General features: G+C 43.3%; 1 protein-coding gene across 2 annotated transcripts in view; it reads right to left on the bottom strand.

Moving 5' to 3' along the window:
* Positions 1 to 11713: 11713 nt before the first annotated feature.
* The window catches only part of LOC120048783 (acyl-CoA-binding domain-containing protein 7-like), a 35380-nt gene continuing 21237 nt past the window's right edge, over positions 11714 to 25856 (bottom strand). Inside the window, exons 2-16 of one of the 2 annotated variants that reach the window (XM_038994997.1) lie at positions 19916 to 20038; positions 19690 to 19814; positions 17924 to 18105; positions 17117 to 17241; positions 15761 to 15869; positions 15509 to 15602; positions 15264 to 15389; positions 14758 to 14859; positions 14547 to 14630; positions 14322 to 14429; positions 14009 to 14139; positions 13254 to 13377; positions 12963 to 13135; positions 12784 to 12903; positions 11722 to 12456 (exon numbers count right to left, since the gene is read on the bottom strand). In XM_038994997.1, the coding sequence (XP_038850925.1) occupies positions 12336 to 12456; positions 12784 to 12903; positions 12963 to 13135; positions 13254 to 13377; positions 14009 to 14139; positions 14322 to 14429; positions 14547 to 14630; positions 14758 to 14859; positions 15264 to 15389; positions 15509 to 15602; positions 15761 to 15869; positions 17117 to 17241; positions 17924 to 18105; positions 19690 to 19814; positions 19916 to 20030 (1839 nt within the window). In that variant the 5' untranslated portion in view covers positions 20031 to 20038 and the 3' untranslated portion in view covers positions 11722 to 12335. Of the gene's footprint in view, positions 12457 to 12783; positions 12904 to 12962; positions 13136 to 13253; positions 13378 to 14008; positions 14140 to 14321; positions 14430 to 14546; positions 14631 to 14757; positions 14860 to 15263; positions 15390 to 15508; positions 15603 to 15760; positions 15870 to 17116; positions 17242 to 17923; positions 18106 to 19689; positions 19815 to 19915; positions 20039 to 25856 lie in introns of both variants that reach the window. The other variant, XM_038994999.1, reaches the window with a different exon arrangement.

Below are 25856 nucleotides of genomic sequence, written 5' to 3'. Positions count from 1 at the left end.
CATCATTCTTTGGGGAGGCTTTTCTGCAAAGGGGACAGGACGACTGCACCGTATTGAGGGGAGGATGGATGGGGCCATGTATCGTGAGATCTTGGCCAACAACCTCCTTCCCTCAGTAAGAGCATTGAAGATGGGTCGTGGCTGGGTCTTCCAGCATGACAACAACCCGAAACACACAGCCAGGGCAACTAAGGAGTGACTGTGTAAGAAGCATCTCAAGGTCCTGGAGTGGCCTAGACAGTCTCCAGACCTGAACCCAATAGAAAATCTTTGGAGGGAGCTGAAAGTCCGTATTGCCCAGCGACAGCCCCGAAACCTGAAGGATCTGGAGAAGGTCTGTATGGAGGAGTGGGCCAAAATCCCTGCTGCAGTGTGTGCAAACCTGGTCAAGAACTACAGGAAACATATGATCTCTGAAATTGCAAACAAAGGTTTTTTTTACCAAATATTAAGTTCTGCTTTTCTGATGTATCAAATACTTATGTCATGCAATAAAATGCAAATTAATTACTTAAAAATCATACAATGTGATTTTCTGGAATTTTGTTTTAGATTCCGTCTCTCACAGTTGAAGTGTACCTATGATAAAAATTACAGACCTCTACATGCTTTGTAAGTAGGAAAACCTGCAAAATCGGCAGTGTATCAAATACTTCTTCTCCCCACTCTATATATATATATATATATATATGTATGTGTGTGTATATGTATATATATGTATATATATATGTATATGTGTGTATATATGTATATATATATATGTATGTATGTTTTTTAATTATAATTTTTTTTTGATTGGGGGGTACGTTTAAGTAGAGTAAGGGTGCTTGCTGGGGGGGAGGGGTCGGTTGGATACTGCTCGGGTGTAGGTGCTACATATGCTGATCGTGATGGTTTGATGCGCTTTCTTACCTTTTTATTGAGTTCCATGTTATACAGGCCACCATAGGAACTACAAACGAGAGGAGGGCGGGGCTTACATTTAATCCTGGAACGTCAACGGTTTAAACAAACCAATTAAGAGAGGCAAGGTCCTAGCCCACTTGAAAGCACTCTCGTCTGATATTATATTTTTGCAAGAAACCCATCTGAAAAACAATTCTCATAGCAGACTTAAATGTAGGTGGGTGGGACAAGTTTATCATTCTAACTTCTCCGCCAAAACAAGAGGCACAGCGATTCTGGTACGGAAAGGAATTCACTTTCTACATAAAACCACTATTGTGGATAAAGAGGGTCGTTATGTGATCGTAATAGGAGAGATCCACTCTACTTCTGTAACTCTACTGAATATCTATGGGCCAAACATTGATAACCCCTCTTTTTTCAAAAGAGTCCTTGCCTTGATTCCAGATATCTCCCATACTAATCTGGTCATTGGAGGGGACCTTAACTGTGTGCTAGACCAATATTTGGATAGATCCTCTACCCGGTGTACCCCGTCCTCCTATTCAAGCAAATTCTTGAATCCCTATATAAAAAAATTCTAACTTATTTGATATGTGGAGGATCTCTAACCCAACGGGTAGGGAATATTCCTTTTACTCTCATATTCAATGTTTATACCCGAATTGACTACTTTTTTTTATTTTTTTATATACATTTTATCCCCTTTTCTCCCCAATTTTCATGGTATCCAATCGCTAGTAATTACTATCTTGTCTCATCGCTACAACTCCCGTACGGGCTCGGGAGAGACGAAGGTCGAAAGCCATGCGTCCTCCGAAGCACAACCCAACCAAGCCGCACTGCTTCTTAACACAGCGCGCCTCCAACCCGGAAGCCAGCCGCACCAATGTGTTGGAGGAAACACTGTGCACCCGCCCCCCTCGGTTAGCGCGCACTGCGCCCGGCCCGCCACAGGAGTCGCTGGAGCGCGATGAGACAAGGATATCCCTACCGGCCAAACCCTCCCTAACCCGGACGACGCTATGCCAATTGTGCATCGCCCCACGGACCTCCCGGTCGCGGCCGCCTGCGACAGAGCCTGGGCGCAAACCCAGAGACTCTGGTGGCGCAGCTAGCACTGCGATGCAGTGCTCTTAACCACTGCGCCACCTGGGAGGCCTCGAATTGACTACTTTTTGGTTGATGCGAAATTACTCCATTATACCTGTAATGTGAGGTATCATGATATTATAATCTCTGACCACAGTCCACTCACCTTCTCCCTGAGATTGGGTGACATCGTATCAAACGAGAGGGTCTGGAGGTTGAATCCTCAGCTCCTCACAGAACCAACATTCTGTGAACATCTTAAAGACCAAATTATATTTTTCTTTGATACCAATGACAACACAGAGACTTCCCCAGCATTATTGTGGGAAACACTGAAGGCTTATCTGAGAGGCTGTATCATCTGTCTTCAGGCTGCCAGGAGTAGGCAAAACAGAAGAATTTGTAGAATTGGAGGGACAAATTCACTTACTGGATAGGGAAAATGCTAGCCATCCATCTATGGAGAAACATTTAAAAAATTACCTCTAAAATGTGAATATAATCAAATTCTCTCAGCTAAAATTGATAAATCTTTTCTCTATGCCAAGCAAAAATATTTTGAGTTTGGTGACAAACCACACAAATTTCTCGCCAGACAACTTCGAAAAACTGAGTGACCGAATGATTCACAAAGTTAAATCTGCATCTGGGGAATTACTCTCTTCCCCCAAAGACATCAATGACGGATTCCGTCAGTTTTACGAGACTAAATACACATCTAAAGCAGATCTTAACCCCTTAATTATGCAAAACTTTTTGGAGGACTAATCTCCCTGCCCTGAACCAGGAAGATTCCAACTTCCTGAATAAGGAAATATCTCTTGGAGAAATTTGAGAAACAATTAAATCTCTAAAGAGTGGCAAGACCCCGGGCCCAGATGGATACCCTGGTGAATTCTATAAAACATTCAGCAACATGCTCTCTCCCTACCTGCACAAAATGTTGGTTCAGGCCAATGAGGATGGAGCTCTCCCACCTACTTTGGATGAGGCGTTCATTACAGTTATACATAAGAAGGGTAAAGACCCGGAAGAGGTAGGGTCATATAGACCAATATCTCTCCTTAATACAGACCAAAAGATTTTAGCTAAAACTCTTAGCACTTTAGTGGGCAAATTGGTCCATTCGGACCAGACCGGCTTTATCCCTAACAGAAACTCATTCTTCAATCTCAGGCACCTCTTCAACATTATGTATGCTCAGAGGTTACCCAACGTGGACCTTGCCGTTATATCTCTTGACGCCGAAAAGGCCTTTGACCAAGTTGAGTGGTCCCATCTATTCAAGGTCCTACATAATGTAATATTGGAGATGGGTTCATAAATTGGATCCAGCTTTTATATAGGAACCCCTGTGCAAGAATACTCACTAACCAATCTTTGTCGCCCCGATTTAACCTTTATAGAGGGACAAGGCAGGGTTGTGCATCTGCTCTTTGTTCTAATTATTGAACCTCTCGCTCAGATCTCACGCAGCAATACACGGCTATAATACTAAAGATTGTCACGACTTCCATCGAAGGTAGTTCCTCTCCCTGTTCGGGCGGTCCTCGGCGTCGCCGGCCTACTAGCCATCACCGATCCCTTTTTCCTTTTCTGTTTGTTTTGTCTTTGGTTCTTTCACACCTGGTTTCATTTGCCTTAATTTCTGTGTGTATAATTTACCCTGTTGCCTGCCTAGGTTTGTGCGGGATTATATATTATTGTGATGTTGCTCAGTTAGGTTGTGCCCTTTTTTGTTTCATGCATTTTATAGGAGTGTGTTATTTAGGAGCTTTGTTTGTTCCTCCTTGCGTGAGTAACGGGTTTCTCTGTTGTCGAGGCCGTTTGATTTTTGTATTGTCATACCTGTTTTGGTGGACTTGCCCATTAAAAGTACACATCTCAGACATCTCTGCTCTCCTGCGCCTGACACCTTCACCTTTTCGGGATACAGAATAAATTGGAACAAGAGTGAATTAATGCCCATACGGTTGCAAAACACCTCTTGGTTAGAACTTCTTCCATTTAAGTTATCTTCAGAGAAATATACCTACCTAGGAATTGTAGTTACCAAACAATACTCCTCACTATTTAAAGACAATTTCCCCTCTCTGATGCAAAAACTCAAGGCAAACATACAATTTTGGAGAACTCTCCCAATTTCTCTGCTCGGAAGAATTAATTCCATTAAAATGGTCTTCCGCCCACAACTGCTCTACCTATTCCAGAACGTCCCAGTATTCATACCTAAGTCCTTTCATAAACAACTGGACTCAATTATCATTCCATTCATCTGGGATTATAAAACACACAGGATAGGTAAACAACTCCTCTGTAAATCCAAGATGGAAGGAGGATTGTCTCTCCCAAATGTAATATTTTATTATTGGGCCGCGAACCTCCATGCTGTTACGTTTTGTCTGGATGATGGACTTCTGTTCTCCAGTTGGCTTAGTATGGAGCGTGAGGATTGCCACCCCTTCTCTGTTGGTAATGTGATTTTGTCGCCTGTCAATTTGGAGATGTCACTTTTATAAACTCAGCAAAAAAAGAAACGTCCCTTTTTCAGGACCCTGTCTTTCAAAGATAATTAATACAAATCCAAATAACTTCACAGATCTTCATTATAAAGGGTTTAAACACGGTTTCCCATGCTTGTTCAATGAACCATAAACCATTAATGAACATGCACCTGTGGAACGGTCGTTAAGACACTAACAGCTTACAGACGGTAGGCAATTAAGGTCACAGTTATGAAAACTTAGGACACTAAAGAGGCCTTTGTACTGACTCTGAAAAACACCAAAAGAAAGATGCCCAGGGTCCCTGCACATCCGCGTGAAAGTGCCGTAGGCATGCTGCAAGGAGGCATGAGGACTGCAGATGTGGCCAGGGCAATACATTGCAATGTCCGTACCGTGAGACGCCTAAGACAGCGCTACAGGGAGACACGATGGACAGCTGATCGTCCTCGCAGTGGCAGACCACGTGTAACAACACCTGCACAGGATCGGTACATCCGAACATCACACCTGCGGGACAGTTACAGGATGGCAACAACAACTGCCTGAGTTGCACCAGGAACACACAATCCCTCCATCAGTGCTCAGACTGTCCGCAATAGGCTGAGAGAGGGCTGGACTGAGGGCTTGTAGGCCTGTTGTAAGGCAGGTCCTCACCAGACATCACCGGCAACAACGTCGCCTATGGGCACAAACCCACCGTCGCTGGACCAGACAGGACTGGCAAAAAGTGCTCTTCACTGACGAGTCACGGTTTTGTCTCACCAGGGGTGATGGTCGGATTCGCATTTATCATCGAAGGAATGAGCGTTACACAGAGGCCTGTACTCTGGAGTGGGATCGATTTGGAGGTGGAGGGTCCGTCATGGTCTGGGGCGGTGTGTCACAGCATCGTCGGACTGAGCTTGTTGTCATTGCAGGCAATCACAACGCTGTGCGTTACAGGGAAGACATCCTCCTCCCTCATGTGGTACCCTTCCTGCAGGCTCATCCTGACATGACCCTCCAGCATGACAATGCCACCAGCCATACTAATCGTTCTGTGCGTGATTTCCTGCAAGACAGGAATGTCAGTGTCCTGCCATGGCCAGCAAAGAGCCTGGATCTCAATCCCATTGAGCACGTCTGGGACCTGTTGGATCGGAGGGTGAGGGCTAGAGTCCCCCAGAAAATGTCCGGGAACTTGCAGGTGCCTTGGTGGAAGAGTGGGGTAACATCTCACAGCAAGAACTGGCATATCTGGTGCAGTCCATGAGGAGATGCACTGCAGTACTTAATGCAGCTATTAGCCACACCAGATACTGACTGTTACTATTGATTTTGACCCCCCCTTTGTTCAGGGACACATTATTCCATTTGTCAGTCACATGTCTGTGGATCTTGTTCAGTTTGTCTCATTGTTGAATCTTGTTATGTTCACACAAATATTTACACATGTTAAGTTTGCTGAAAATAAACGCAGTTGGTAGTGAGGATGTTTCTTTTTTTGCTGAGTTTAGTAACAATCCTATTATACACAGCACAGCCCGAATCTGGAAGCAAATTAAAGTCCACTTTGACCAATTTCATTCATGCTCCCTGTTGCCAGGAATCCCTCCATTTCCCCTTCTAACCTTGATACCACCTTTGAGCGATGGGGAGAGCTAGGGATAAATACCATAGGGGATCTATAAATAGAAGGGACCTTTGCCTCCTTTGAGTTGCTGAGGGAAATGTATAATCTTCCCAGACGTAACTTTTTCAGATACCTACAGATTAGAGACTGCTAGAAAACATCTTCCGACATTTGGGAATGCTAAATGTTTGACAGATGCATAAAAATATGCCCCACACCACCACCAGACAAACAGATATCTCGTCGATATGACGCTTTTCAATCTGTTAGCACACCGTCTACAGATGCCATTAAGGCAAAATGGGATGAAGAACTACGGACTGACATTTCTGTGGCAGACTGGGAAGATAGCTTGGAGTATATCCACACCTGCTCCATTAACTCCAGACATTGTTTCATATAATTCAACGTATTACACAGATTACACTAACTACAGTAGGTTGTATTCCAAAGAACTCCCCCGCATGCCATTTCCCTGTAACATGGTGGAGATGTTAGTGCTATACCGATTCCTTGGGACATGCCTACCCTAAACACCTACCCTAACCTTTTAACATTTCAGAGTTGGTACGTCCCAAGAATCCCGGATAGCATGGACCATGATGGACACCATTTTACTTTAAGTTTTGTCCACCAACTTCAAACAGCCGTAAAAACAATATTTGTTATTGAAAATATACTTCACAGCGATTCAATGGTACAACGATTCCCTACACTATTCAGCTATTGTTTTCTCACAAACTGAAATTGAACGAAGAGTGTTGAGTTTTAGCAGCCAGGAAATGACAGAGCGATTTCTACATTGGCCGCTTTCCCCAGTCTGCCATTGTTCGTTGTGCTCGAGGAGGCGATGACCACGTCGCAGGATGGAAGAGAGGGGGATGCAGTTTTCCCATCTTAACAACAGAAGCCGGTCTGGCTTTTGTTGCCAAATAGGAAAAAGTCTGCATTTTAGAATGCGATTTTGTATTGGGCCAAAATAACATTATTGTGAAACACCTTCATTCCACTATTACTGCAGATTAGACATTTTATGAAATTACAATGCAAAAATTGTACATGTAGCTCCTTTTAAGACGCAAGTTAGCAACTTGAGCTAGCACCTAGCAAAAAAACATAGCTTAGCAACAGGACACCAAGATCTGTGCAGAAAAAAGTTCCAATATTTGCATAACCTTTGATTGGAGGATAGCTATGAGGGTTATTGAATCAGGATCAAATCCTCTGATGTCCTCGAGCTCATTAAATTATAGAATGTTCATATTTGAAGATTGAAGAAAGGCCAGTCTCCTTGTAAAATGACAGAAGTGGCAAGCAATGGAATGTTAGCTAAAAAGACTGGTACCCAGGTTAGCACACTGCCACCTAGAGTGTGTTGTTTGAACAGATATAAACCAAAGGTTTGCAAAATATTGCCACCTGCAGTTATGGAATGTCTCATTTACGAGTATAATCCTGGTGACCTGGATGGAATTATGTGATCCTTCCTTAACCCATACATTTTTACATTTTAGTCATTGAGCAGATGCTCTTATCCAGAGTGAGTTACAAGAGCAACTAGTGTTAAGTGCCTTGCTCAAGGTCACAGACAAATTGTTCATCTACTCGGCTTGGGGAGTCGAACCAGCGACTTTTCGGTTACTGGCCCAATGCTCTTAACCGCTAGGCTACCTGCCGCCCATAGGAAGTCCTCAATGGCACTGCCCATGCTGAAATGGGCTTTTGGGCACTACAGTCTTCTATCTACAGTTGAAGTCGGAAATTTACATACACCTTAGCCAAATACATTTAAACTCAGTTTTTCACAATTCCTGACATTTAATCCTAGTAAAAATTCCCTGTTTTAGGTCAGTTAGAATGTGAAATGTCAGAATAATAGTGATTTATTTCAGCTTTTATTTCTTTCATCACATTCCCAGTGGGTCAGAAGATTACATACACTCAATTAGTATTTGGTAGCATTGCCTTTAAATTGTTTAACTTGGGTCAAATGTTTTGGGTAGCCTTCCACAAGCTTCCCACAATAAGTTGGGTGAATTTTTGCCCATTCCTCCTGACAGAGCTGGTGTAACTGAGTCAGGTTTATAGGCCTCCTTGCTTGCACACGCTTTTTCAGTTCTGCCCACACATTTTCTATAGGATTGAGGTCAGGGCTTTGTGATGGCCACTCCAATACCTTGACTTTGTTGTCCTTAAGCCATTTTGCCACAACTTTGGAAGTATGCTTGGGGTCATTGTCCATTTGGAAGATCCATTTGCGACCAAGCTTTAACTTCCTGACTGACGTCAATATATCCACGTCATTTTCCTCCCTCATGATGACATCTATTTTGTGAAGTGCACCAGTCCCTCCTGCAGCAAAGCACCCCCACAACATGATGCTGTCACCCCCGTGCTTCATGGTTGGGATGGTGTTCTTCGGCTTGCAAGCATCCCCCTTTTTCCTCCAAACATAACGATGATCATTATGGCCAAGCAGTTCTATTTTTGTTTCATCAGACCAGAGGACATTTCTCCCAAAAGTACAATCTTTGTCCCCATGTGCAGTTGCAAACCGTAGTCTGGCTTTTTTAACTTCTTATGGCTGCATCCCGCTACCGGGATCGATATGACAACAGCCAGTGAAAGTGCAGGGCGCCAAATTCAAACAACAGAAATCTCATAATTAAAATTCCTCAAACATACATGTGTCATATCATTTTAAAGGTAATCTTGTTGTTAATCCCACCAAAGTGTCCGATTTCAAATATGCTTTTCAGCGAAAGCACTACAAACGATTATGTTAGGTCACCACCAAACCACAATAAGCCATTTTTCCAGCGAAATATAGCTTTCACAAAAAGCAGAAATAGAGAAAATTAATCACTAACCTTTGATTATCTTCATCAGATGACACTTATAGGACTTCATGTTACACAATACATGCATGTTTTGTTTGATAAAGTTCATATTTATAACAAAAAATCTGAGTTTACATAAGCGCGTTACATTCACTAGTTCCAAAAACATCAAGTGATTTTGCATAGCCACATTGTTTCAACATAAATACTCAAATGTAGATGATAATACAAGTTATACACATGGAATTATAGATAGTGGGGCAAAAAAGTATTTAGTCAGCCACCAATTGTGCAAGTTCTCCCACTTAAAAAGATGAGAGAGGCCTGTAATTTTCATCATAGGTACACTTCAACTATGACAGACAAAATGAGAAAAAAAAATCCAGAAAATCACATTGTAGGATTTTTTATGGTGGAAAATAAGTATTTGGTCAATAACAAAAGTTTATCTCAATACTTTGTTATATACCCTTTGTTGGCAATGACAGAGGTCAAACGTTTTCTGTAAGTCTTCACAAGGTTTTCACACACTGTTGCTGGTATTTTGGCCCATTCCTCCATGCAGATCTCCTCTAGAGCAGTGATGTTTTGGGGCTGTTGCTGGGCAACACGGACTTTCAACTCCCTCCAAAGATTTTCTATGGGGTTGAGATCTGGAGACTGGCTATGCCACTCCAGGACCTTGAAATGCTTCTTACGAAGCCTCTCCTTCGTTGCCCGGGCGGTGTGTTTGGGATCATTGTCATGCTGAAAGACCCAGCCACGTTTCATCTTCAATGCCCTTGCTGATGGAAGGAGGTTTTCACTCAAAATCTCACGATACATGGCCCCATTCATTCTTTCCTTTACACGGATCAGTCGTCCTGGTCCCTTTGCAGAAAAACAGCCCCAAAGCATGATGTTTCCACCCCCATGCTTCACAGTAGGTATGGTGTTCTTTGGATGCAACTCAGCATTCTTTGTCCTCCAAACACGACGAGTTGAGTTTTTACCAAAAAGTTCTATTTTGGTTTCATCTGACCATATGACATTCTCCCAATCTTCTTCTGGATCATCCAAATGCTCTCTAGCAAACTTCAGACGGGCCTGGACATGTACTGGCTTAAGCAGGGGGACACGTCTGGCACTGCAGGATTTGAGTCCCTGGCGGCGTAGTGTGTTACTGATGGTAGGCTTTGTTACTTTGGTCCCAGCTCTCTGCAGGTCATTCACTAGGTCCCCCCGTGTGGTTCTGGGATTTTTGCTCACCGTTCTTGTGATCATTTTGACCCCACGGGGTGAGATTTTGCGTGGAGCCCCAGATCGAGGGAGATTATCAGTGGTCTTGTATGTCTTCCATTTCCTAATAATTGCTCCCACAGTTGATTTCTTCAAACCAAGCTGCTTACCTATTGCAGATTCAGTCTTCCCAGCCTGGTGCAGGTCTACAATTTTGTTTCTGGTGTCCTTTGACAGCTCTTTGGTCTTGGCCATAGTGGAGTTTGGAGTGTGACTGTTTCAGGTTGTGGACAGGTGAAAGCATGGTCAGCTCGTGGCAGACCTGACTAATTCCTGTCTCCTTCGGCCCCCCTTCACATTAGAGTCATCAGACAAAGTTCTATTGACTGTTGACAAATAGTGGAAGCCGTAGGAAGTGAAAACTCATCAATATCTCGCTGTATTTTCAATGAGAGCTTGGCTGAAAATCTGCCACCTCAGAAAAAATTCAAACAGGAAGTGGAACTTCTCAGGTTTTTACCTGCCATATGAGTTCTGTTATACTCACAGACATAATTCAAACAGTTTTAGAAACTTCAGAGTGTTTTCTATCCAATATGAATAATAATATGCATATATTAGCAACTGGGACTGAGGAGCAGGCAGTTTACTATGGGCACCTCTGTGCACCTTTCATCCAAGCTACTCAATACTGCCCCTGCAGCCATAAGAAGTTAATAGCGGTTTTGGAGCAGTGGCTTCTTCCTTGGTGAGCGGCCTTTCAGGTTGTGTCGATATAGGACTCGTTTTACTGTGGATATAGATACTTTTGTACCAGTTTCCTCCAGCATCTTCACAAGGTCCTTTTGCTGTTGTTCTGGGATTGAGTTGCACTTTTCGCACCATAGTACGTTCATCTCTAGGAGACAGAACACGTCTCCTTCCTGAGCAGTATGATGGCTGCGTGGTCCCATGGTGTTTATACTTGCGTACTATTGTTTGTACAGATGAACGTGGTACCTTCAGGCGTTTGGAAATTGCTCCCAAGGATGAACCAGACTTGTGGAGGTCTACAATTTTTTTTCTGAGGTCTTGGCTGATTTCTTTTGATTTACCCACAATGTCAAGCAAAGAGGCACTGAGTTTGAAGGTAGGCTTTGAAATACATCCACAGGTACACCTCCAATTGATGTCAATTAGCCTATTAGAAGCTTCTAAAGCCATGACATCATTTTCAGGAATTTCCCAAGCTGTTTAAAGGCACAGTCAACTTAGTGTATGTAAACCTCTGACCCACTGGAATTGTGAATTATGTAAATTCTGTAAACAATTGTTGGAAAAATTACTTGTCATGCACAAAGTAGATGTCCTAACCGACTTGCTAAAACTATAGTTTTTTTAACAAGAAATTTGTGGAGTGGTTGAAAAACGAGATTTAATGACTCCAACCTAAGTGTATGTAAACTTCCGACTTCAACTGTGCTTCAACCGTGCTTCTACACCTGCATTCCTTGCTGTTTGGGGTTTTAGGCTGGGTTTCTGTACAGCACTTCGAGATATTAGCTGATGTACGAAGGGCTATATAAAATAAACTTGATTTGATATCTCTACGGTATAACTCATTCTAGTGCCAGGGGACGTTTCCTGCTCTTAGTCTTGAGTCATATTCACTAGGAACGAATCTGAAGCAAACAGGCCAAAACAAGGAGGCATTACCTGAATTTGTGGAATCATGGTAGGAAGTTCAATCAATACATTTTAAAACAGGAAATTCCCAATCTAGCTGCCGCACAAAATCAGAGAATTACATTAATTTAAGTGCAAAAATAAACTTCAAGAAAACAATCAAGGACTGCATTGTAATAATAATTTGGTGGGTGCTTATGCTTGTCCTATTTCCCATTGGAAATGTGTTTTTTGCATATCCCAACTCCCCCTGAGACAACCCCGGAGAGTAGGGTCATGGCAAAGGAGCAAATAGGTTTAAGTGGCTTGCTCAAGGGCACATCGAAAGATTTATCACCTTATTGGCTCGGGGATTCAAACTAGCGACCTTTCAGTAACTGGCCTAATTCTAACCTCTAGGCTACCTGCTGCATTGTTACAATGCCTTTGCATTGATTTGGACAAAATTAAACAATTATTATTGTCTGCCATCTAAAAACTCTGCGTGTGTGTGTGTTAGAGCTGAGCTGTGGTAGCGAGATGTAGCATCTCATGCAGGGAGGTAACCAGGTTCTGGAACAGTGTCTCTGCATCTGTCTCTGGACTGGACTTCCACGCCGTACAGGAAGCCACGATCCTGAAACAGGAAGTACAAGTCAGACACCAGAAGCTTCTATCAGGCCATCCTAGAGAAGACAGATGTACTAAAGAAAAACTACAAATTCTACTAACTACATGAGAGACTAAATAGCTGAAGTGACTGTTCAAAATCAAATCAAAGTTTATTGGTCGCATACACAGTTTAGCAGACGTTATAGCGGGTGCAGTGATATGCTTATGTTTCAAGCTCCTAACAATGCCATAAAATGTCAAACAAGCCAACAATAATCAGAAAAAAATGTATTCATTAAATGAATGGTCATTGTCCATAGTCCAGGTCTTGTGTGTGGGTGTGTTAGCCCACCTGTCGTCACGGATGCGGTAGAAGAACCCGTAGCCATGGTGCACCATGGGAGCGCCCACCCCATGAACTGTGGTGTAGCCAGCCAGACTTGTGGACAAGGTAAAGTTACCGCCCCCGCCACTGGAGAGAGAACACACACAAATTACAAAAACACCATAAACACACACACACACACACACCTCTTGGAATACAGTGGATCAGTGAAAAGGTCTGGCATAGGAAGTCCCTCCTCCTTGGCAATCAGGTACAGGCCCAGGAGATGTCTGTCAAAACCTTTTCCGTTCTGTGCCTCAGCCATCAGTTTGTTGTGCTTGTTGAAGGCCAGCAGCAGGGCTTTCCTCTTAGCCTCAGCCTGGGAGACATACAGAAAGTCAGAGTGTAAATAGCCTGGTCGCCAGATTTACATGTATGGCATGACAATGTATGAAGAACTAATCGTTTACTGGATACACACACAATCTCACACTTACACTGGCTGCAGGGAGGAGCATGGTATGGCACCAGTTCTGTGCCTCCAGGGTACAGGGCCTCATGGTCTCAGTCCTGCCGTGGTAGAACCTTCTGGTCATCGCTGTCTCATAGCAACTACCTAACCTGGGAGGGGGGATTATCATCAGTTATGGAGAGAATATTGGAGGAAGGATGGATGAATTTGATGGATAGATGGATGGGCGGGTGGATGAATGTTGGGTTGATGGATTAATTGGATGATAGTGGATGCAGGGCCGGCTCCAAGCATAAGAGACATAAGCCGTTGCTTAGGGCCCCAGGCCGCTAGGGCACCCTCAACCTCCCCCCAAATTATTATTATTTGAGAGTTAGAATAGTAGAATACACCAGTTGCAAGGTCAAAATGTGGTTCTGCACCAGCAATTTCTCTCTTGTTATGTCAGCTCTGGCAGTCACTCAATTCACCATGTCTTCTAACATTTTTGAATTGGTAAGTTAGTCTAGCCAGCTATCTAAACATGTAATCATGGCTAAACACTGACCAGGGTGCCTAGGGGCCCTGACCTCCAGGGGGCCCCTATTGATTTTGTTAGTCACTCACTCTATCATCATTAACATGGCATAAGTCACGGCAAAATGTGTAGAATTACAAGAAATTTGCTTTAAAACTGAAAATAATGTCTCTCCCCCCCATGGCCTAGCTTAGGCCCCAACGAAATCTCGCTTAGAGCCCCAAAAAGGCTAGAGCCGGCCCTGGCTGGATGGATGGTGTTACCTCCCATGCTGTCTGTAATAAGCCAGTTGAAGGGCCAGTTGTATGAAGGTGTCTGGGTGGAGCTTCCTCTGTTTGATGGCTGCTTTCCCAAACGAGGTGAACGCATAACACACCACCTGCAAGTCCTGAGTCTGGAGACACACACACAGGTGTCTGTCAAACCAGATATCACTCAGATTAGAGTTGTGTGTGTTGGGGAGTGTAAGGGCCTGTGAGGGTGTGTTTGTGATCAACACAACACCTGCGATGGTCCAATCTGACCACCACGGGGAAGCAGAGTCATGAATGTGTATGTGTTTATGTGTGAACTCACAGTCTCAAAGTACTGTTGCTTGGCATGTGCAACGTCACTCCTGACTCTGTCATCCACAGTGAAGACCAACTCTTCAGGAAGAGGCATAGGCCGCACTGTCTCAGAGCCCTACACAGACACACACAATACAAATTATACTGTTTGCTTACAGTGAAAGGTACTTAGAATTAAGGACAAACAAGATATACAGTCACTGAAAATAAGTTTAATAGAAACGGTATTTACCTTCCACTTGCCGTCTGTAGCTTTGAGCTGCTGATCCACATAGTAACAGTGAGTTACCAGCACCATGCCTTCAAATGGGGCATGCTACAACACACACCAGCAATTACCATATATAGGAGCACACTCACAACAAAACATCATTACACTACTGCTAACAGAGGAGTATTGTTATTTCAAATCGTCTCTCTCTCTCTACAAAACAGTAACACACGTCACAATTGGATCCGAAGGTTCCGTCAGCAAAGGAGATGGAGTTGTAGGACTTGTCTCCCCAGCGGATGGTGGGGTCTCCTGTCAGCACCTCCAGGGACACCTGGGTGCAAAGATCAGATTATACCACACTTAGGATGGTATGGTTGTCTGTGGTGTATGTGTGTGTTGTAGGGGCCAACCAGGATGCAAGACGACGACCCAGAGGTCATATCCAGACATATCTTTGCATACAATCAAAACGTGTAACCTGCTTAAATGCTTACACACAACTTAAAAAGATCTCACTCTCTGTACTGGACAACATCACAAAGCGGCAGAAGTCTCACTGCTCTCATTGTTTGACTGAAAGTTAGCTTTTTAGCCTCTGGTGCTAATTATTTTCCTTTGCATTTTACTTTGCCCGCATCCTGGACTCAAGTCTGCTCATTACCTTTACAAACTCAACTTGCTATTGCACATTTCTGTCTAGAGGGTGTGTGTGTGTGTGTGTGTGTGTGTACGTACCGGTGTGTAGTTCTCTGCAGTAGCGTAGGGTTTAGCATCGTCCAGTGAGACCACAAACAGACTGCTCTGGATGGTCTCTAAGATGGTCTTATTGGCTGGATCTATACCTATCAGATACTCCCTGGCCTACAGACACACAGACCCTTAAATTGAATTGAAATTGAATAGAAAGAGAGAGACACGAGAGAGAGACACGTTTAGTGCATGGTGATGTCCGTTCTGCACAGCCAACTTCACACACACACCTTAGCCCAGCGTGTCCTCTCCTCTGAGGTGAGAGCGGCGATTCCGTCACCTGTAGGCTCCCCCTCACAACACTGCTTCACATGGGTCAGATGCCTACACACACACACACACACACACACACACACACACACACACACACACACACACACACACACACACACACACACACACACACACACACACACACATAAATACATGCAAATATATGCAGATGCACACAAATATACCTAAATATCCACCGGCCAGAATACCTGAGCAGCTCTGGAGGGGTAAGAATGTGTCCGTCACACACTGCATCAAACGAGAAGAAACGCCCCTTACACATCACCACCACATGGGAGGGGCATGGACCCTCGCTCTCTACAACACACACAGAAAAAACATCAATACATACAGTATCAGTCAAAAGTTTGGACACACCTACTCATTCCAGGGTTTTACTTTATTTTTACAATTTTCTACATTGTAGAATAATAGTGAAGACATCAAAACTATGTAACAACACATATGGAATCAGGCAGTAACCAAAAAAGTGTTAAACAAATCAACCTATATTTTATATTTGAGATTCTTCAAAGTAGCCACTCCTTGCCTTGATGGCAGCTTTGCACACTCTTGGCATTCTCTCAACCAGCTTCATCTGGAATGCTTATCCAACAGTTTTTAAGAAGTTCCCACATATGCTGAGCACTTGTTCGCTGCTTTTCCTTCACTCTGCGGTCCAACTGATCCCAAACCATCTCAATTGGGTTAGGTCAGGTGATTGTGGAGGCCAGGTCATCTGATGCAGCACTCCATCATTATCCTTAGTCAAATAGCCCTTATTTTGGGTCATTGTCCTTTTGAAAAACAAATTATAGTCAAACCAGATGGGATGGCGTATCGATGCAGAATGCTGTGGTAGCCATGCTGGTTAAGTGTGCCTTGAATTCTAAATAAATCTCTGAGTGTCACCAGCAAAGCACCCCCACCCAATCACACCTCCTCCTCCATGCTTCACAGTGGGAACCCCACATGCAGAGATCATCTGTTCACCTACGCTGCACGTCACAAAGACACAACGGTTGGAACCAAAAATCTAAAATCTGGCCTCATCAGACCAAAGGACAGATTTCCACCGGTCTTATGTCCATTGCTTGTGTGTATTGGCCCAAGCAAGTCTCTTCTTCTTATTGGTGTCCTTTAGTAGTGGTTTCTTTGCAGCAATTCGAGCATGAAGGCCTGATTCAGACGGTCTCCTCTGAACAGTTGATGTTGAGATGTGTCTGTTACTTGAACTCTGTGAAGCATTTATTTGGGCTGCATTTTCTGGGGCTGGTAATTCTAATGAACTTATCCTCTGCAACAGAGGTAACTCTGGGTCTTCATTTCCTGTGGCGGTCCTCATGAGCCAGTTTCATCATAGCGCTTGATGGTTTTTGTGACTGCACTTGAAGAAACGTTCAACGTTCCTGAAATTTTCCAGATTGACTGACCTTCATGTCTTAAAGTAATCAATACACACATGTAAAACACACACAAACACACCTAAATAAATAACACAGAGTACTACACACAAACAAACCACAAACATCATATTGCATGGCGGTGTCGGGGGGGTCACCTACCTGTCTTAAAGTAGTTGATGATGGTATCCTTGGTGACTCCAGGAACTTTACATGTACAGAACAGCATTCTGAACTGGTCCATATCCAACACCACATTACCAGCTTTATGAGGGTCCAGCCTCTCCCTGTCGGGGACCACACAGTCAGAGAGTGTGTACTGAACGTGGGTAGGGATACACAAGGTACACACCGTCCAACTAAATGCTTAGTTGCAGGTTCCTTCTCGACAATGAAACAATAAGAAATAAAATATAATAATATGAACATAAAGTAACTGGCTCAGTAGAATAGAATGAATATTTGTCACAACTATAATACAGGAAGGCACAATTTATAGTTCAATATTAACACGTGTTTTGGGGAAGGGGGGGATTGGAGGGCAAGTGTTTAAATTGTGCATTATTTAGCAATCGTAGCAGTAGTTGTGATGCGTGTGCAACCTTAATATATATACACGGAGTGTACAAAACATTAGGAACACCTTCCTAATATTGAGTTGCACGCCCTTTTGCCCTCAGAACAGCCTCAATTCGTTGAAGCATGGACTCTACAAGGTGTCGAAAGCGTTCCACAGGGATGCTGGCCCATGTTGACTCCCCGTTCAAAAGGCACTTCAATATTTATCACACACACAATCCATGTCTCAATTATCTCAAGGTTAAAAATCCTTCTTTAACCTGTCTCCTCCCCTTCATCTACACTGATTGAAGTGACATCAATAAGTGATTATAGCTTTCACCTGGATTCACCTGGTCAGTCTATGTCATGGAAAAAACGTGTTTTGTACACTCAATGTGAGTATCTTACGTGCGAAGCAGGTCCCAGTACTGTAGAGTGTGCCACATGCTTATGCTGGTCCTCTGTAACTGTACTCCCTCTGTAGGGGGCCAGCAGTGCTCTAGGTAGGGTGCAGGACCTCCGAAGTTCACATTCAACTGGGAGGGGCAACGCATTTCCAGATAGGCTGCATCCAACCACCACTCCTCCAACTGCAGGAAAACACACAGACACAGAATAAAGATGAAACACTGCAGGGAGACCATAATGACTGCAGTATTTAAAACACTCAAAGATTCCCTTTTGTAGTTGCTCAGGGTCGAGCATGGTGTGTGACCAGTTCCCACAGGTTGTAGCTGTGCAGTGTGTTGAGTGTAGAGGTCGACTGATTAATCGGAATGGCCGATCATAACAATCGGTAATCGGCATTTTTGGACACCCATCGTGGCCGATTACATTGCACTCCATGAGGAAATTGCGTGGCAGGCAGACTACCTGTTATGCGAGTGCAGCAAGGAGCCAAGGTAAGTTGCTAGCTAGCATTAAACTTATCTTATAAAAAACAATCAATCAATCATAATCACTAGTTAACTACACATGGTTGATGATATTACTAGTTTATCTAGCTTGTTATGCGTTGCATATAATCGATGCGGTGCCTGTTCATTTATCATTGAATCACAGCCTACTTCGCCAAACAGGTGATTTAACAAGTGCATTCGCGGAAAAGGCACTGTCGTTGCACCAATGTGTACCTAACCATAAACATAAACGCCATTCTTAAAATCAATACACAGAAGTATATATTTTTAAACCTGCATATTTAGTTAAAATAAATTAATGTTAGCAGGCAATATTAACTAGTCAAATTGTATCACTTCTCTTGAGTTCATTGCACGCAGAGTCAGGGTACGTGCAACAGTTTGGGTCGCCTGGCTCGTTGCGAACTAATTTGCCAGAATTTTACATAATTATGAAATAACATTGAAGGTTGTGCAATGTAACAGCAATATTTAGACTTATGGATGCCACCCGTTAGATAAAATACGGAACGGTTCCGTATTTCACTGAAAGAATAAATTATTCTAAATGATAGTGTCCGGAATTGACCATATTAATGACTTACGGCTCATATTTCTGTGTTATTATATTATAATTAAGTCTATGATTTTATAGCGCAGTCTAACTGAGCGATAGTAGGCAGCAGCAGGCTCGTAAGCATTCATTCAAACAGCACTTTCCTGCGTTTGCCAGCAGCTCTTTGCAATGCTTCAAGCATTGCACTGTTTATGACTTCAAGCCTATCAACTCCCGAGATTAGGCTGGCAATACTAAAGTACCTATTAGAACATCCAATAGTCAAAGGTATATGAAATACAAATGGTATAGAGAGAAATAGTCCTACAATAACTACAACCTAAAACTTCTTACCTGGGAATATTGAAGACTCATGTTAAAAGGAACCACCAGCTTTCATATGTTCTCATGTTCTGAGCAAGGAACTTAAACATTAGCTTTTTTACATGGCACATATTGCACTTTTACTTTCTTCTCCAACACTTTGTTTTTGCATTATTTATTTGAGACTAAATAGATTTTATTGATGTATTATATTAAGTTAAAATAAAAGTGTTCATTGTTCATTCAGTATTGTTGTAATTGTCATTATTACAAATATATATATATATTTTTTTTTAAATCGCCCGATTAATCGGTATCTGCTTTTTTTGGTCCTCCAATAACGGTATAGGCGTTGAAAAATCATTATCGGTCGACTTCTAGTTGAGTGTGTGTACCCAGTTCCTGCGTGTCCTGGCTCTCTGCAGTAGTTTTTGGTGCAGGTCGTTGCCGATGCCCTCTCCAAACCTCTTCACTATGGCCGCAGTCACCTGGTACTCCTCCTCTGTAGCAAACGGCAGCACTGGAAAATACACACAGATATTTCAGTAACTCAACAAACACACATGATTCGGGGTCCATGCTAACAGAGCGTCTCTGTCACACATGCAGCTGGCATCTCACCTGCATCCAGGTAGTTGGCAAGGCTCCCCTCTAGAGACGGTACAGGGAGAGGAGGCAGGCTATGCTGGTACTGGAACGTCCGCTCAGTGGGGAACTCTGACACCTGGTTAGCCATGTTGTCACCTACAATACCAAAACACCTGATTAGCCATGTTGTCACCTACAATACCAAAACACCTGGTTAGCCATGTTGTCAACTACAATACCAAAACACCTGGTGAGCCATGTTGTCACCTACAATACCAAAACATCTGGTTAGCCATGTTGTCACCTACAATACCAAAACACCTGGTTAGCCATGTTGTCACCTACAATACCAAAACATCTGGTGAGCCATGTTGTCACCTACAATACCAAAACATCTGGTGAGCCATGTTGTCACCTACAATACCAAAACATCTGGTGAGCCATGTTGTCACCTACAATACCAAAACATCTGGTTAGCCATGTTGTCACCTACAATATCAAAACACCTGGTTAGCCATGTTGTCACCTACAATACCAAAACACCTGGATAGCCATGTTGTCACCTACAATACCAAAACACCTGGTTAGCCATGTTGTCACCTACAATATCAAAACACCTGGTTAGCCATGTTGTCACCTACAATACCAAAACACCTGGTTAGCCATGTTGTCACCTACAATACCAAAACACCTGGTTAGCCATGTTGTCACCTACAATACCAAAACACCTGGTTAGCCATGTTGTCACCTACAATACCAAAACACCTGGTTAGCCATGTTGTCACCTACAACACTGTAAAATAAATTTACAGGTGAACAAAAGAGGAGAGCAGTCGCAGATGAAGACAATTTTAAAATCAATCCTGTTAATTACAAGTTGCAACAGGGAGACACCACCCAGCATTGAAGCAGAGAAAATGTCTAACTGGCCTCTTGGAGACAGTCCTTTAATATCTTAATCAGACAGCACCAAATGTTCTGGAAACAGCAGCCTGAGAGGCTTGTAGGAAGTCAAAACAAAAAGGCAACAACTTTGTCAGCTGCTACTGAATCACAGTGTCCACAGGATGTCATCAATACTATACAACAGTGAAATATCAGCGTGTCCTCCAGTCTGGCATTATGCACTATCGACAAATATGAGAATAATCCATCTTTTTTATGTTTTATTTTAATTTAACCTTAATTTAACTAAGGAAGTCAATTAAGAACAAATTATTATTTACAATGACGGCCTACCAAAAGGCAAAAGGCCTCCTGCGGGGACCGGGGATAAAACAATTAAAATAATAATAATTCAGCATCATGTCTATTGACCATCAACCCGCACCTTGAATGTCACAAAACAGAAAATCCAATATGCTAACCATTGTGTAGATTACTCTAAACTAAATATTAACTTCAGTCATCTTAGATTTCCCCATTACAAGCACCAAAACACCTGGTTAGTCATGTTGTCCTCTACAGCACCAAAAAAAACTATTTAGCCATGTTGTCCCCTACAGCACAAAAAAACTTGTTTAGCCATGTTGTCAAAAACACCACCAAAACACCTGGTTAGCCATGTTGTCCCCTACAGCACCAAAACACCTGGTTAGTCATGTTGTCACCTACACCACCAAAACACCTGGTTAGCCATGTTGTCCCCTACAGCACCAAAACACCTGGTTAGCCATGTTGTCCCCTACAGCACCAAAACACCTGGTTAGCCATGTTGTCACCTACACCACCAAAACACCTGGTTAGCCATGTTGTCCCCTACAGCACCAAAACACCTGGTTAGCCATGTTGTCCCCTACACCACCAAAACACCTGGTTAGCCATGTTGTCACCTACACCACCAAAACACCTGGTTAGCCATGTTGTCACCTACACCACCAAAACACCTGGTTAGCCATGTTGTCACCTACACCACCAACACACCTGGTTAGCCATAGACCTACTGTCCCCTAGCCTGGTAGACTCTAGGAATCCAAGTGTGGACTGGACAATCCTTCACTTTTGTCTAACGTTTAGATTTTAAAAAAATATATCTTGGATCTTGGACCATGCTAACTGTACGGGAGAGTGGGGTAGGTTGAGACATTTATCAAGGGAAATATAGTATTCTTTCTAAAAAAGATATATTTCAGGATGTTGTGTATCCCTGGAAATAATCAGAATTAATGTAAACAGTTTTGAAAACATAGCTTGTCACACAAAAAGTGGTCTCTTAGCACCACATACCATGGGGTAAGTTGAGCTGCAGGACAGGGTGAATTAAAACGCCTTCAAATTTCTGTACTGACTGAAATAATACCACTACCTTTTAAAACCATGTCTATCTTTATTTTCTAAACACATCTCTTTAAAAAAAAATAAGCTTTTAATCACTTTAAGCACATTTTAAGCTGCAAAATGTAACTTTTTGGGCAACCTAACCAAATTCAATGTGAGTTCTGTCATTCTCATTCAAAGCAAGTCTAAGAAGCAGTAGATATGTTCTATGTGGGCTATTTCTATGCTTCCCATTCTTAAGTTTAGTTTTTGCGTCTTTTACTTTTGGTTTTGTACACCAGCTTCAAACAGCTGAAAATACAATATTTTGGGTTATTGAAAATATTTCACAGTGGTATAGATGGTACATTGATTCTCTATACCCCTCACACTCAACTCTGGACCTCGAAGCCAGTTCCACTGCATTTTTTCATTGCAAGATGGCGCTGACAGATGGTCGCCTCACTTCGAGTCCTTAGGAAACTATGCAGTATTTTGTTTTTTTAATGTATTACAAGCATTTTGCTACACTCGCATTAACATCTGCATGTGCCCAATAAATTTGATTTGATCAAGGACTGATTTAGCCCTGGGACATCAGGTGGGTGCAATTCATTATCAGGTAGAACAGAAAACCAGTAGGCTCCAGATCTTGTAGGGAAAGAGTTGAATACCACTGCTCTACACACTGAGTACACAAAACATTAGGAACACCTTCTTAATGTTGAGTTGCACCCCCATTTGCCCTCAGAAGAGCCTCACTTCATTGGAGAATGGACTCCACAAGGTGTCGAAAGCGTTCAACAGAGATGCTGGCCCATGTTGACTACAATGCTTTGTCAAGTTGACTGGATGTGCTTTGGGAGGTGGACCACTCTTGATACAGACGGGAAACTGTTGAGCGTTAAAAACCCAGCAGCGTTGCAGTTCTTTTTTGCATATATTTTTCTTTGACTCTCTTTTTCGATATTGTCTCAAAGCTGCAACTTTCCAACAGGCTCGGGAGAGGCGATGGTGGAGTCATGCGTACTCCAAAACATGACCTGCCTAACATCACTCCTCAACCAATGTGTCGGAGGAAACACTGTTCAACTGGCGACCGGTGTCGGCCCGCAGACACCCGGCCCACCACAAGGAGTCGCTAGAGCGCGATGAGACAAGTAAAGCCCCACCGGCCAAACCCTCCCCTAACCCGGACGACACTGGGCCAATTGTGCACCGTCCTATGGGACTCCCGGCCACGGCCGGTTGTGGCACAGCCCAGGAATGAACCCGGGTCTGTAGTAACGCCTCAGACCGCTGCGCCACTTGGGAAGCCCTAGTGTTGCAGTTCTTGGCACACTCAAACCGGTGAGCCTGGCATCTACTACCATACCCCATTCAAAGGCCATTTAAATATTTTGTCTTGTCAAGTCACCGTTGCAATAATGCATTGTGTTACGCCTGAATTAAAATATATATATATTATTTGCTCAACTTGCCATTGGCTCAATTTTCTCCAAGGTAAACATTTACTATATTAGCCCACACAGCTACAAGGATGCACTTTCGTGCTAGGTTTCAGACCTCATACTGAAGCTTATAGGGAACCCAACTGAGGCAGCAGCTACTCTTCCTGGAGTCCAAACACATTAAGGCACTTATTATTACGCGGACCCAAGAGCAGACGAGGACGGGGAGACTGGGATAATGTAACCACGGTATTTCCTGAAAAACAGGGGGAAGGTGGAGTGCAGGCCAGGGAAAGCTTGGGCGGGTTGCAGGGAGCCAGGTGCTGAGGCTGGAGCGAGGGGAGTTGGGGCTGGGTAAGCAGGTCTGGAGAGGAATCCAAGGAAGCAGTAGAGTGGGGGGGTCCAGGACAGGGTAGCAGGACTGACGAGACGTGGGACTGGAGACAGGGAACAGACTCAGAACGGACAGAACTATAGCGGAGAGGAAAACATCCTCAGGCAAAGGAAAACAGGCATAACACAAAAACAGGATCTATGCAGGAACAAACGGCTAAAAACGCAGACCGACTGAGCAGAGGTTACGATCTGGCAGCGTGGAAGTGGCAGGGCTGAGTATTTGTAGAAGTCTTGATTATGGAAAAGGTTGCAGCTGGTGGGGATCTGCTCTGCCTCCATCACACCTGTCTCCACCCACATAATCACACACACACACACACACACACAGAGAAAGAGGGAGAGAGCACTGGGGGAGTAGCGGCAGGTTAGGGAGACACAGGATGAGCAGTAGAGGGCGTGGCAGGCATAGATGTAACAGTAGCGCCAACTGGTGCCCAACCAGCCTTATCTGGGTGTGAGGTATAGACAGCACGTAAGAGGAAGGGGTCCAGAATATGATAGCGGGGAACCCAGCAGCACACTTCAGGCCCGTATCCTTCCCAGTCTACCAGGTACTGCCAGCCACGACCCCGGCGGCGCACGTCCAGAAGCTGCCGGATATAGGCAGGATGGTCATCGATGAGCTTAGGGGGGTGGAGGAGCTGCTGCAGGAGGAGACACGGGACTGGAACTGATCATGGATACATGGAAGGTAGGGTGGATCTTGAGAGTAGAGGTCGACCGATTATGATTTTTCAATGCCGATACCGATTATTGGAGGACCAAAAAAAAACAATACTGATAAAAAAAGATTTTTTTTTAGATATATATATATTTTTAATAATGACAATTTCAACAATACTGAATGAACACTTTTAATTAATTAATTTAATTTAAACTGCTGCATATAGTCTGCTTGCACTGAACGCAAGAGAAGTGACACAATTTCCCTAGTTAATATTTCCTGCTAACATGAATTTATTTTAACTAAATATGCAGGTTTAAAAAATATTTACTTGTGTATTGATTTTAATTAAGGCATTGATGTTTATGGTTAGGTACATTGGTGCAACGATTGTGCTTTTTTTCGCGAATGCGCTATTGTTAAATCATCCCCCGTTTGGCGGAGCATCGCATTGATTATATGCAACGCAGGACAAGCTAGTTAAACTAGTAATATCATCAACCATGTGTAGTTAACTAGTGATTATGTTAAGATTGATTGTTTTTTATAAGATACGTTTAATGCTAGCTAGTAACTTACCTTGGCTCCTTGCTGCACTCGCGTAACAGGTGGTCAGCCTGCCACCCCAGTCTCCTCGTGGATTGCAATGTAATCGGCCATAATCGGCGTCCAAAAATGCTGATTACCGATTGTTATGAAAACTTGAAATCGGTCCTAATTAATCGGCCATGCCTGTTTACAATCCTGGGTTACTCCAAGCAGTTTATTCACCTCAATTTCCTCATTATTCATTACAATATTTAGTTGAGGGTTTAGTGAATGATTTGTCCCAAATACAATTTTTAGTTTTTAAAATATTTAGGACTAACTTATTCCTTGCCACCCATTCTGAAACTAACTCTTTGTTAAGTGTTGCAGTCATTTCAGTCACTGTAGTAGCTGACATGGGTAAGGGGAATACCTAGTCAGTTGTACAACTGAATGCACACAACTGAAATGTGTCTTCTGCATTTAACCCAACCCCTCTGAATCTGAGAGGCGCAGGGGGCTGCCTTAAATCAACATCCACGTCTTCGGCGCCCGGGGAACAGTGGGTTAACTGCTTTGCTCAGGGGCAGAATGACAGATTTTTACCTTGTCAGCTCGGGGATTCAATCCAGCAACCTTCCAGTTACTAGCCAAACACTCTAACCACTAGGCTACCTGC

Source organism: Salvelinus namaycush, chromosome 5 (assembly GCF_016432855.1).
Source record: "Salvelinus namaycush isolate Seneca chromosome 5, SaNama_1.0, whole genome shotgun sequence".
In the NCBI taxonomy this organism is placed as follows: domain Eukaryota; kingdom Metazoa; phylum Chordata; class Actinopteri; order Salmoniformes; family Salmonidae; genus Salvelinus; species Salvelinus namaycush.
Note: the sequence above shows the minus strand (reverse complement) of the source record. Positions and strands in the feature narration are given on the sequence as shown.